The sequence below is a fragment of the Thermobia domestica genome, chromosome 12 (assembly GCF_964235325.1).
Source record: "Thermobia domestica chromosome 12, izTheDome1.hap1.1, whole genome shotgun sequence".
Classification (NCBI taxonomy): domain Eukaryota; kingdom Metazoa; phylum Arthropoda; class Insecta; order Zygentoma; family Lepismatidae; genus Thermobia; species Thermobia domestica.
The window spans coordinates 9,617,376-9,631,250 of NC_137465.1; the positions used below are offsets into that span (position 1 = coordinate 9,617,376).

The window sequence follows — 13,875 nt, forward strand, 5'->3', positions numbered from 1 at the left end:
ATTATTATTATTATTATTATTATTATTATTATTATTATTATTATTATTATTATTATTCTCACAGTAAGGATAAAGATCTAAGACTAGTAATGAACATTATTAACTGTACAACAGAAGTTTTTCAGAATTAATAAATATATAGTTACAGATTTTGGAGTGAAGGTAATTACTTTTTTCTCAGGAGAATTCCACAGAAAGAAGAAACCTTAACAGTGCGTCCAGTTCGGCAATTTTTAAACGTTACTGAGAAAATTATCAGAGAATACTGAAATAGTATGAATGAATCACAAAAGTTATCACGTTATTACTCGTTTTTTGCCTCGTGGAATTACGATATTTAAAAGAACCTTGATAAGTGAATTAAATAACAGGTTTTTATCACACCAATTCCTGTACGTGTGGAAGAATATATGATGTATGACTGTCAGTGCCTTTTCCCACACATATTGAATTTTCCAGACTACTCAAATAATAATAATAATAATATATTTACATATGGAAATTGAAATGGGAACAGAGGAGTAAGAATGGGGAATGCCAGAAACTCCATAACAAGCAGCAACATAATTTATACGGTTTACTATGATAGGGTAATCAAATCTAGGAGCTCAGGTAGGCAGGTCGTGTAACCAGGATGGAAGAAAGTAGGAACGCTTTCAAAGTTCTAACTGAAAGTCCAATCGGAAAACTACCATTAGGGAGACCTAGGCGTAGATGGGAGGACAGCATTAAGAAATCTCGCAGAAATAGGAATACAAAGTAGAAACTGGATCCAGTTGACTAAAGATAGAAGTTAACAGAGAGCTTTTGTGAACGTAGCGTTGAACCTTCGAGTTCCATAGGCCATAGAATGAGTTAGTTATGTAAATTGAAATGAGAGACGATTGTGTTTATATCGTCATAGTTCAATTTCTTTCCTTTTGACGTAAGTGAAGAAACGTTACGTTACGATGCAAAACCTCAATTTACAAGGCAGAAATTCTCTGGTTTTTTCATTTATAAAGGCTTTTTTCGGGTAAAATATGCTAATTAAAATAAGAAGGTTCGTGTTTTTTTTTTAAAAATTATTATTATTAATAGTTCCTTTCTTTTAATCTAGGTATGAAGATGGATACCAATATCAAAATATATTTGGCCCTTTAGTAAAGCTTGAAGCCGACTATGACAAAAAATTAAAGGAATCCCAGACTCAGGATAATATCGAAGTTCGATGGGATGTTGGCTTGAATAAGAAAACAATTGCATATTTTACGTTAGCAAAGACGGATGGAGGTAAGTTAATAGTGATGTTGTGTAAAAACAAAGAACGTAACATGATTTCAAAGTGTTTTTTCATGCAGCCATGCAATATAAAAATTATTTAGACGACTTTAAAAGGACTGTTTGTTCTACTAGTTTTAAATACTGGTAATAAGTCAATTTGTAATTGTCACATTGATTTGTAATGAAGCATGACGCATTAAGTAAATTCATTGTTTCTAAATGTTCGTTAATGTACAATTTTATACAGCTTTGCATATACACTATGTGATCAAAAGTATCCGGACACCGGGCTGAAAATGACTTACAAGTTCGTGGCACCCTCCATCGGTACAGCTGGAATTCAATATGGTGTTGGCCCACCCTTAGCCTTGATGACAGCTTCCACTCACAGGCATACTTTCAATCAGGTGCTGGAAGGTTTCGTGGGGGAATGGCAGCCCATTCTTCACGGAGTGCTGAACTGAGAAAAGGTATCGATGTAGATCGGGGAGGCCTGGCACGAAGTCGGCGTTCCAAAACATTCCAAAGGTGTTCTATAGGATTCAAGTCAGGACTCTGTACAGGCCAGTCTATTGCAGGGATGTTACGGTCGTGTAACCGCTCCACCACAGACCGTGCAGTATGAGCAGGTGCTCTATCGTGTTGAAAGGTGCAATCGCCATTCCCGAATTGCACTTCAACAGTGGGAAACAAGAAGGTGCTTAAAACATCATTGTAGGCCTGCGCTGTGATCGTGCCACGCAAAACAACAAGGGGTGCAAGCCCACTCCAAGAAAAACACGACCACACATAACACCACCACCTCCGAATTTTACTGTTGGCACTACACACGCTGACAGATGACGTTCACCGGGCATTCGCCATACCCACACCCATGCCATCGGATCGCCACATTGTGTACCGTGATTCGTCACTCCATACAACGTTTTTCCACTGTTCAATCGTCCAATGTTTACGGTACGTCGTTTGGCATTTACCTGCGTGATGTGTGGCTTATGAGCAGCCGCTCGACCATGAAATCCAAGTTTTCTCACCTCAAGCCTAACTTGTCATAGTACTTGAAGTGGACCCTGATGCAGTTTGGAATTCCTGTGTGATGGTCTGGATAGATGTCTGCCTATTACACTTTACGCCCCTCTTCAACTGTCGGCGGTCTCTGTCAGTCAACAGACGAGGTCGGCCTGTGTACGCATTTGTGCTGTACGTGTCCCTTCACGTTTCCACTCCACTATCACATCAGACACAGTGGACCTAGGGATGTTCAGGAGTGTGGAAATCTCGCGTACAGACTTCTGACACAAGTGACACCCAATCACCTGACCACGTTCGAAGTCGTGAGTTCTGCGGAGTGCCCCATTCTGCTTTCTCACGATATCTAATGACTACTGAGGTCGCTGATAATGAGTACTTGGCAGTAGGTGGCAACACAATGCACCTAATATGAAAAACATGTTTTTTGGTGGTGACCGGAACTTTTGATCACATAGTGTAATATATATATATATATATATATATATATATATATATATATATGTATGTATGTATGTATTGTATCCAGGTAGTTGACTTTGAAACTTAAACACTGGACAAATAGTATAGAATGTTCGCTAGAATCACCAGAGCTATCTGGTAGTTCATATCGTACTTTTGGGCAATGAGTCGCTTGTGCGGGTTCTCGATAGTCACTCTAGTAGAAAAAGAACGTTAGTGAACATCAAATCGGTGACTTGTAGGAAGTGCTGGTGGTCCATCTTTGCTTCTCGTGGTAATCCCATGAAATGTGTAGTACTCCGACGTAAATATATGTGATGATGATTACAAACACGAGAGGATTCATTTCTTGAAGTTTTTAAGTCTTGTTTTCGAGCACCATGTATATAAAATTGGAACGAAGGAATTAAATGCCTGGAAGGACTACCCTGCCTGGAAGCTTCATAGCTACTTTTCTACTTCCGTTTCTTCGTCCTTCTTGTACTCGCTGTGTAACATACGATACAATGAATTTTGCAGATATGAAGTTGATGCATGGAGATGAGTTGCGTCTGCGCTATCTGGGAGAGCTCCATAAACCATGGTCAGGAGTCGGTCATGTAATCAAAATTCCGGACAACTATGGAGAGGAGGTGGGCATTGAATTGAAGAGTAATAGTGGAGCGCCGACGGAATGCATGTCCAACTTCGTAGTTGATTTCATTTGGAAATCTACATCGTTTGACAGGTATGTTTCTTCCCCACTATATGTGTATTGCCATTTTGTGTGACTATTTTAAAATCGGTGATTGAAGTATGCAAGGTACGAAACAACATTCTAGCGGTCTGCGCAGATAAAATATATATCTGTACTGCATCTATATTTAATGAGATAACAAATACAAAGTACTTGCTTGTTCTACGACAATTATGATTTAAAAATAGTTCCAAACATAACAATCGTAAATAGAGCTCCTTCGTGGCTAAGCGGTTAGCGTACGCGCTTTTCGCGTGGGAGACCCAGGTTCGATTTCTGGCGGGAGCTCATGTGGTTCGGATTCCACGTTAATCAGTAGGTCCACGTCTCATATAGCTTCGCTGTTGAACGGGACGTTAAACTCAAAAATCAACTCAATCAAATCAAAAATCGTAAGTATCTCCTTAATATTATTGTGCATCCTGTGATGTCGATAAAATTCAAGCTAAACTTTAAATATGATATCTTCGTCTTGTAAGTCAATTACGTTAAATGAAATAGAATATAATTCATACAGAAATAAACTAAGAAAAGAAAAAAAAAAAAAAAAAAAAGTCAAGTTAACAGTACCGTGACTGCCAATTAATTTCAGGGCAAATTCCTTAAATATGTGTAATCTCTAATTACAAGACGTGAGTGTCTTTGCTTAGAATACAAAAGTGAAATGGAGGTAAAATGTCCACCCCAAACTCATATTAAATCAGATTATCAGTTAATATTTATCATTGGGTTTTGAGAGCAAAGAGAAAAAAAAAGTTCAGCAATATATATTTTGCTTTGCAGATATTTACTTCAAAAATTTGACACACTTTAATACACGACGTCAGTAATTAATACTGTTTAGAAGAATGATGATTAAAATCTCGGCTTTTCACGAGTATCTACAATTTTATCTGCCATTCACAAGGAAACAAAATATTCGTAAAGCTGTATCGGTGAGAATATTCGCATCCACGCAGACCTATGTTTATGGTAGTGTTTTAATACTTTAAAAATACGACGAGTATCGTACGAATAATAAAATAAGGGACGTGTATAGACTGCTGGATCCACGTCACATACATGGGAGCTGCGTATAATTCTAGTTAGAAAACCAATGAGTAAAGCCAGAGTATTCGAAACTTAACGACCAAAGACTAAAGCCAAATTATGGGAAAATTAGCGTGAAACATGGCCTTCAGGATATAGGGAACACCAATCCTGATTGACGATGACTAAGTTTTGCAATATAGGATAAAATTTGTGCATTTATTAACGAAACGTTAGTCGAATACCGGGTGTATCAAAAGTACAGGGCCATAGACCAATTCTGTTATGGGTACGAGAGATATACTTAAATGAAAAGAAAGGAAGGGTGTTGGAAATAGGCGGTTTTCAATCTAACATGGTGTAATTTTTCCAATCACACCAGCCGTTTGGGCTTTACTCTGGTAAGACGCTCTATGTTGTATGAAAAGTAACGTTTCCCATTTCAGCAATAACGTTAGCAGGCTGTTCGAACGAAACATAAGGGCACGCAAAAATAACGTTTCCAATAAAAAATAAACGTGTAGATTGTTGTGTGAGGGAACTCGGGACACTTGAAATCAGTTTCCACCCAACTGTCCTGTATTGTTGGTGAGGGCCCAAGGGTAGCGGTACTCTTTCATTTAACGTAGGACCCTTACAAGTGTAAAGTCCAAAAGCCTCCACCACTTCAGACTGAAAATCACCTATTCCCAATAAGTTTCCTATTTTTCCTTTTTTTGTGTATCTTTACTCATAACGAAGTTGACCTACCCAGTATATCTTCTGATAAAGACAATGGTTGTCAGATGACAATCAAGTGTTATTCCATTCCAAGGCTTGTGGATTATAAACTGCTTTTATTGTATCATGACGAATATCATTCACACGACCTGTCGTCAAGTCAATTTAGTCCACATCAAAAATTGGAATGAACCGTAACTGTTATGTTTTAATTTTTTAGGATGCAATTGGCTCTTCGGAAGTTCGCCGTTGATGATACATCTGTCTCTGGTTACATTTATCATCGTCTCCTGGGCCATGAAGTTGAAGAGGTCTTGTTCAGATGTCACTTGCCCAAACACTTTTCTGCTCCCAATTTACCTGATTTGAATCGATCTCAGGTGAGTTTATCACGAAATTGAAATGTACAGTAGCTTTACGGAGCCACACTTATGATGATGATGATGATGATGATGATGTAGGTTGTGATAGTCATTTTTTAAAAAGACATATCAGTTAATACGTAAGAGAAACTGTTGGAATAATTTATTTAAAAGTAATTCTAGCATTAAAAAATAGTCTCTGTTTCTCACATAATATCATATGTTTAGGTCAATTCTTAAATTTTCAAGATTATTAGGTCTTCATAGAACAATATTTGTATGTCTCCTATTGTAATGGATGGTCTAGATACTGTTTTTCATACTAAAGGACATACTGAATTAAATGATTAACGTTCTATCTCTTATCAGTTCGAATCCAAGGATCGGTCGTCCAGAGTAAGCGTTTTCTAAGATTTTTTCTCATTGTAACGGGATAATTTCTGGAATGGTAGCTGTAATATATTGGGTCTTCCGAAAATTACTTCTCTTTGTTATAAGTGCTGTGTTAATCTTTAACTTTTATTTTGTCAAATATAAAACAAGAGTACGTACCCACTATGGCAGCTCAGGGAAGTAAGTTAGAATTTCTACTATAGGCAAAACTTCCAAAGACGAGACTTGGATAAACTCTAAATTGATTTTTGTATAGTCCAAACTGTCTTTCTTCAAGATGATAGTTACCGAATGCGCCAACCTTCCTTCCTAAGAAGCCATCAGTATCATATCATGTCTACAGGGTGGTTGTTAAGTTAGTACCTGTTTGTAACAGTGAATATTTCAAAAAAAAAAAGTAAACAACCTATCAGTTTTATTTCCATTGAATACATTGTTAGGGTGTACCATTTCGTTATTAACTTTCATTTCAGCGTATGCGCCCGCATTTTCCACACACACCTGGAATCTTTAGAAACAGAATCCACGTCTCTTCTTAGCATTACAACTGGAACATTGGCGAACACGTCACGGATATTTTATTCAAGACTGTTAATTTCGCTTGGTTTTAACTTGTACACATGTTCCTTAGCTCAACCCCAAAGGAAGAAGTCGCCTGAGGTTCAGCGTTGCATTCCTACTTCGCTCTTGCCTCCACCATCTACCGACCTCCAAACTTCATACCTGGCGGCAATATTAGCTCTGTCTTCTACGCTGTATACACCAGCCATTTTGCGGTTTTCACTGAATCAACTTCTGAAATCATAAATGGTAAACTTTACATTAGTAAACATTATTACACGCCAACTAGAGCTGATGCTAGTTTTAGAATAATCTAAAAAATAGGTATTGAATTTTCAGCCGCCCTGTATTTGATGCTGTAGAAAAATTGTTAGAGACCTCGTGATTTGGTATGCGGAATGAGACATACTAAAAGTGCTGGGTACTGAGTACTAATACGACGAAACTGACAAATGTCATCGCTAGGAGAAATGTAAGATTGGTTGTGCAGCCATACGTTTTCTGGAACACAGAAACACGGGTTACAGAACAACATAAACTGGAATTTTTACGTGTCTGATTTAAACGTTTTCTAAACTTCAACCAAGAAGTCACTTGGAACATAAATCTGTTCTAGATCTGTCTCCGTTGATTATGTAAGTGAGCTCGCTCCTAACACGAAATCGTAAACTCGAAGTGTGGGTGGGTGGGTGGGAGGGAGGAAGAGAAGGGAAAAAGAAACCCAGCATTGTGATGTTTCGATTACAGAGGTAATTTATTTGAACATCCATAATCATTAAACTACGTAAGATTAAGCATACTGCTAATCACTACATCACACATTAATTACGAAATACGTGAAAAATAAAAAATGAAATCTTTGAGTTTAATGTCCCACGATTATGTCTGTTAGGCTGAGGGAGGCAATGAGTAAAGCAAGTGCATGATGACGGACGAATTGGTGGAATGAGGAAGTGGGAGGAAGCGGGAGTGTGTCGAGAAAACCCACGAGCACGAAATATGTTAATTTCATATGAATTACTGTAATTTGCAGCCTTCTGACAAGAGTGTAACTTCATTCATCACCAGTAAGTCATTAGTGGGGGATTTTCTTCCAAATATACTAAGTCGCAGGAGTTAAATCCCAAACCCCCATGATTTCACATCCTTCTTCTTGGACAACTTTATACTCTTCTTATATCATTGATTATGAATTTGCTGAGAACACTTTATGAATTTTGTTTACGTGGTCATAGGTTCACTTCCCCGTGGGAAAGCATGACAAAATTTGAACGCATTACGGTAGTTTGGATTCCACTTTAAACTGTAGGTCTACGTTTCATATACCTTCAGTGCTCAAAAGAAACACTGAAACTGCAACAAACAACGAAAAATTAATAGAAAATTTCCTGATCTAACGATCGAGACAAAGGTGGAAACCTTTTAGTAGAATTCGACCAAGTTGAGGAATGGACATTATGAATTCCTTCTATAAGGTAAAGACACATAGAAAATGGACTAGGCGACACTCAGTGGAAGGACATGCGATATTGGCTACATCATAGTTAACAGAAAATGTTCGGAGACTGCAGTGATCTGAACAAATTCAAGACAAGAAGTGATCATTGAATGGTAATAGAGACACGATTTTTTGGTACACGCGAAATGTATCAGTTTTCCATGAAAATGTTGTGTACCTAAAATACATATATATTCACTATTTGTTAGGCCATATAACGCTCGCGATTAAACGCGAAATTTGTCGAATTAGCAAAATTTGTAACAAGTCTCGATATTCCACGAATTTTACGCGAAAGTGACAATTTTTCGACGCTTTTACGATTTATTCATCACCATTATTTCTGTCTTCTGCATATTTGACCGTGGGTAAACGCTACTAGTTCGTCATTTGTCTACCACAGTGAAATATGGGACTGCCGGATATCTGGCGCCGGCCCTCCTTCAGTTTGTCTGTTTTCTTGGCTGCAACGAATTATATCCCAGATTTGCTTCGTGTACTTCTGAATGGCAAAGCTACTGGTACAATGCCGAAAATCACGTTTCGATAAAGCACAGAAATTCAAAATCATGGTTACTACATTTTTGGTGCATGTTTCATGAAAATTCCCATATTTGAGAAAATAGACCACCATAGATTTTTGAAATTTTACATGCAGTTACAAAATGGGCTCCAAACGGTATCTACTGGTAAAGTGGATAGTGTGGAAGAAGTGTTGCGGGGTATGGTAGATGAGCATTCATAAATCGCTGGGAAGTGTTTGCAACTAATGTACATATCAGTTTCGAATGTTGATGTCGAGAGGGCTCTATCTTCTTACAATGGCATACTTACCGACAAAAGAACAAATTTAACATCAGAAAACATTGAAACAATGTTTACGTATTATTTGCATAAGTAAACTGTGAACAGAAAAATAAACACACTGCTGAACAAGACTGTACTTATTTAATATAAAAACATATTTACACGTGACATTTCGATCTTCTAGCCAAGATCCTCATCAGACGTACACTCTGTGAGGATCTTGGAGTGTACGTCTGATGAGGATCTTGACTAGAAGATCGAAACGTCACGTGTAAATGTGTTTTTTATATTAAATAAGCACAGTCTTGTTTAGCAGTGTGTTTATTTTTCTGATTTTATTTGCAAGACGTATGACCATGATTGAGTGTCAAACTGAGCACTAAAGTTATTTTTTTCTATTAATGTTTTCACTGTGTGTGTGTTTTTTTCTTTTAAGTGATACTTTCACTCAATGAGGATGCTCAGTGTTATTTTTTTTAAACGCAAATAATGTTTAATGTAGTCATGCATGAGCTCATGTCATGATGATTGAAGAGCGGAAATTTAAAGTGAAATTAAAAGTAAGTAATTGTAATTGCCAACGAAAATAGTGTTCTTACATTTAATTTTTATTCACCGATTTTATCCCTCTTTACGCATATTTTTATAACGAAATTATGAATTCTTATTTACCACAAAATCGTGTCTCTAATGATAAGGTGTAAACTTCATTTGAAGATCACACTGGAGAGAAGAAAGCTTCTAGGACTGCAAAAATGTGTAGAAAGAAAGATTCATCACGAGCAGGATAGTGTATTTCAACCGGAACTGAAAAGCAGTTATGCAGGAGGGGGATATATGGACATATAGAAAGCTAAGTATGTATGTATTACAATTAAGAAGAATGAGAAGGGAATTGGAATTTCCGAATAAACACGCCATCAGAATGCAACATCCAAAATAAAATATGTGGAACTTGGTAAGACATATCCATTATAGAAAGTTCAGCAGAAATCTCATAAGAAAAACAATCGAAGATTAAAAATGCCTTAATAAGGCAAAGCAGAGCCTATGCAATGAACGGAAGTAGAAAAAAAATACTGAAGAAAATTAAACTATTCTACAGCAAGTTATGTGCAGGCTGTGAATCGAAAAAGAAAGAAAATGAAGATGTAAAGGAAACAGATACCCCTTGCTGCAGAAATAAGTTGTATGCGTTATAAGAAGCGTCAAACGAGGAAAGAGACAAGAAGATGGAGTTTTATTAGACATACTAAGGGAAACTGGCGAAGAAGCGAAGTCGGAGTTCCCGAAAAATAATGTGCCATTGCTTCATATGAAATAACTTGAAGAAGACATAAGCAGTATAAATCTACAAAAAATTCTTCTCCCTACAATTTACAAATCACACTCCGATTAGGACACTGCGAACGCGCCTTTGGCGTGGGAGACTCGGCTTCGATTCCCGGGGGGGGGGGGGGGCTCATGTTCGGATTCCACGTTAATCAGTAGGTCCCGTCTCATAGTCTCGCTGCTGAAAGGGACTTGAAACTCAAAATCAACTCAACTCAACCGATTAGAAAACTAGGCTTCGCTCAGCCAAGATAATAGATTGAATTTACAAATAGATACAGCGTAGTAGATCACATTCAAAAGTAAGGAAAATGATAGAAAGGTCAAACGATCATGAATTACCCTTTTGAAGTACGTTCATCAACCACGAGAAAGCTTTCGATTCGGTGAAAACTTGTGCAGTTAATTACGCTCAATGAATGGAGAGTGTCGAAGAAGCTTGTATAAAAGTTATAGTGAATATCAACAAACAAGCCAGTGCACGTATCCAATTGCTTGCTGTATAAAGAGTAATAGAGAAAATACGAAAGGTGATGCTATTTCTCAAGCTTTTTACAACCTACTTAAATACGAGTTTCGATCTCTGAACTGGGAGAGCAAAAGGATAAATATGACCCATCTTCATTTTGTTAACAATTCAGAACTGCAAGATACGATAGGAGGAATCAATTTAAAGAGAAAGGAAAAATATGGAAAAGAGAAAGACGAAAGTGATCAACAACTTCGCAAAGAAGTCAGGTATTGAAGTAAAATACACAGAATTAGAAATAATGAATACCTTCGTCTACTGGCACAGAAGATAACCCATGGATAGCAACATTTAAGAAGGAATGCATTTGGAAAGAAAAGTTCCATTTGGTAAAGTTAAATGCCAGTATATCTAAAATTTTAAATGAATATATTCGACCTTGTTAGACAAACGGATTGGAGACATGGACACTAACAAAAGCAGGCACTCATCATCTGCAGATTACACAACAAAGCATACTGTATGGTAGAAATTTCCGAAAAAAAGTGGAAAAGAATCACATGAATCAGAAAGATGATGAGAGTGACAGATATTATTATGAAAATATAGGTATTGAAGTGGTAGTGGGCTGGATATATCACAAGAAGAAATGATCATCTATGGACAAAAGCAATTCGTAACTGGATACCAAGAGACAAGATTCCACCTAGGAAACATTCGGATATAAGGTAGTGTGACGAAATCAAGAAATATTGCGGAATTACATGAAAGAGAAATGCCCAAGATAGATGACTGTGGAGAAGAGTTAGAGACCTCCATCCAGTAGTGGATTGACAATGGATGATTGATATATAATTGTATTTTAAATAAGTTTATAGTAAATGTACTTGTATGAAAGCACAAATATTTGTGTAGTTAACATGATAATTTTATTAAAATAAGTTATTATTGTAGTTTTCTATGTGAAAATGTGCATGAAGATAAGCGAAGTATATACCAGGGAAGCAAGAAAGTTCGTGCGCTTTTTAACCACTCCCGCGTTCATTTTGCTGCTGCGGTGACATCTGTCGCCGTAGCATGAAAGTTTTGACTGTTTGAGAAAACTTATTCATTGACACATCAGCCACGGTGAATACAACAACGCATTTGTTAGTGTGGTATGTAAAAATCGCTCGTGATAATGTTAGTGTCAAATCAAGTTCTTAGAGCTTGTTTGCTTTACGAGTTTAAATTGGGAACAAATGGTGCAGAAGCAGCCACAAAAATATGTGTTGCGTTAGGAGAGGATGTAATAAGTAAACGGTACAGCTCAAAAATAGTTCCAGACCTTTTCGACTGATGACGAGACCTTGCAAGATAAGCCTCGCTCTGGGAGGCCTAAATCAGTGGATATGGACCACCTGAAGGCCGCTATGATTCTAGTTAAACATGTGAGGAACTTGCTCACCGATTCGAGGTAAGCAGGGAAACCATTCGGGTAAGTCTGCATCAGTTGGGGAAGACCTGGAAACTGGGTCAGTGGGTCCCTCACCAGCCGACCGCTACAAGCCAAGTTCTAAGACTGAATATCTGTTCATCTTTGTTGACGAGACACAAAATCTCAAATTTTGGATCGTATATTAACTTGTGACGAGAAGTGGGTCATGTATGACAATAAAAGACGGTCATACCATCGGCTATCACCGAATGATCGAAGCCTTTGACAGCAAAACCGAACATCCATCAACGCAAGGTTTTGCTGTGCTTGGTGGACTACAAACGGTATCGTGCACTACGAATTCTTGGAACGTGGTAAGACAATTACCAACGATGTGTACTCATCACAACTGAGAACGGTAGCCACCAAACTGACCCAGAAACAGCCAGCACTAGTGAAGAGAAGAGGTGTGCTCTATCACCAGGACAACGCACGCCCTCACACCGCAAAATAGACGCTGGAGGTAATCTCAGAACTTGGTTGCGAGCTTCTACCTCATCCTCCCTACTCCCTAGATGTCATCCTTTCGGATTACCAATTATTATTGGCCGTGGACAACTTTATGCGTGGCAGGCAGTTCAAGACTGAACAAGACGTCAAAAATGCAGTTGCTGAGTTTTTCGAGTCTCGCGAACAAATATTCTTCAAAACTGGCATTTACAAGCTTGTTGAACGCTGGGAGAAGGTTGTAGAAGCAAATGGAGGCTATTTTGTCGAATAAATAAACCGTTAAAACCCTGTAATTGACAGTTTTCTTTCATAGTATAAAAGCGCACGAACTTTCTTGCTTCCCTGGTAAAAATGAAAATTTACCGAATTGGCGAGATAAGGTCAGCTTAGAGGGGAAAGGTTTCCTAGTAATTTTCTGTGGTCGGTAACCTACGGAGAAAATAATATTATCATTATTATTATTATTATTATTATTATTATTATTATTATTATTATTATTATTATTATTATTATTATTATTATTATTATTATTAGGGTCACTACGAAATTTTTGAGATACGCATTGTTGTGGCACAGTATTTGAATTCCAACAATTGCGTTCGGTAGTGGAATCCAGAGCTAAGAAGCAAAGCAAGTTTCAACTCGCCTCGCTTATCGGCGTGGCTGTATCGCCTCCATTTGTTTGTTGATATGAGCAGTATTCGGCTGTCTAGAATGGAGCTCGAAAGGAAACATTTTCGGGCAATGATCCTTTACGATTTCAAAAGTGGTTTGAACGAGACACAAAGCCTTGACCGTTTGCAGGGGGCATTTGGGGACCTTGCTCCTTCCCGTGCTACAATTTTTCGGTGGTTTGGTGAATTCAGAAGAGGCCGGACATCGCTTAAAGATGAAGAGAGAGCTGGACGTCCGGCAACAGCTGTGTCAGATGAAAACATTGCCGCTGTGGAACAAATGATTCGAGAAAATCCTTGAACAACTTTCCTAGGACATTGAATCTACAGTGAATATGGGATCGCCTGCAGTAACTTCTTCATGATAATCTTCGGCTCAGGAAGGTTTCATCTCGTTGGGTGCCTCACACTTCGACTGAACAGCAGAAGCGCATGCGTGTGGAATGGTGTGAAGAAATGCTTGCAAGATTTGACGGAGGCAATTCTCGACGCGTCTCTGACATTATTGGTGATGAGACTTGGATCTATCAATTTGACCCTGAAAATAAACGCCAGTCTACAGTTTGGATCTTTCCAGACGAATATCCACCCACGAAAGTGAAGCGACCGTGAA

At 38.0% G+C, this 13,875-nt stretch overlaps 1 protein-coding gene across 1 annotated transcript in view; it reads left to right on the forward strand.

Annotated features, from left to right (window-relative positions):
- Positions 1-13,875, forward strand: part of Upf1 (Upf1 RNA helicase) — a 100,084-nt gene that overhangs the window by 37,347 nt on the left and 48,862 nt on the right. Inside the window, exons 6-8 of the mRNA XM_081733429.1 lie at positions 1,100-1,272; positions 3,274-3,481; positions 5,460-5,619. Coding sequence (XP_081589555.1) covers positions 1,100-1,272; positions 3,274-3,481; positions 5,460-5,619 — 541 coding nt within the window. The remainder of the gene's footprint in view (positions 1-1,099; positions 1,273-3,273; positions 3,482-5,459; positions 5,620-13,875) is intronic.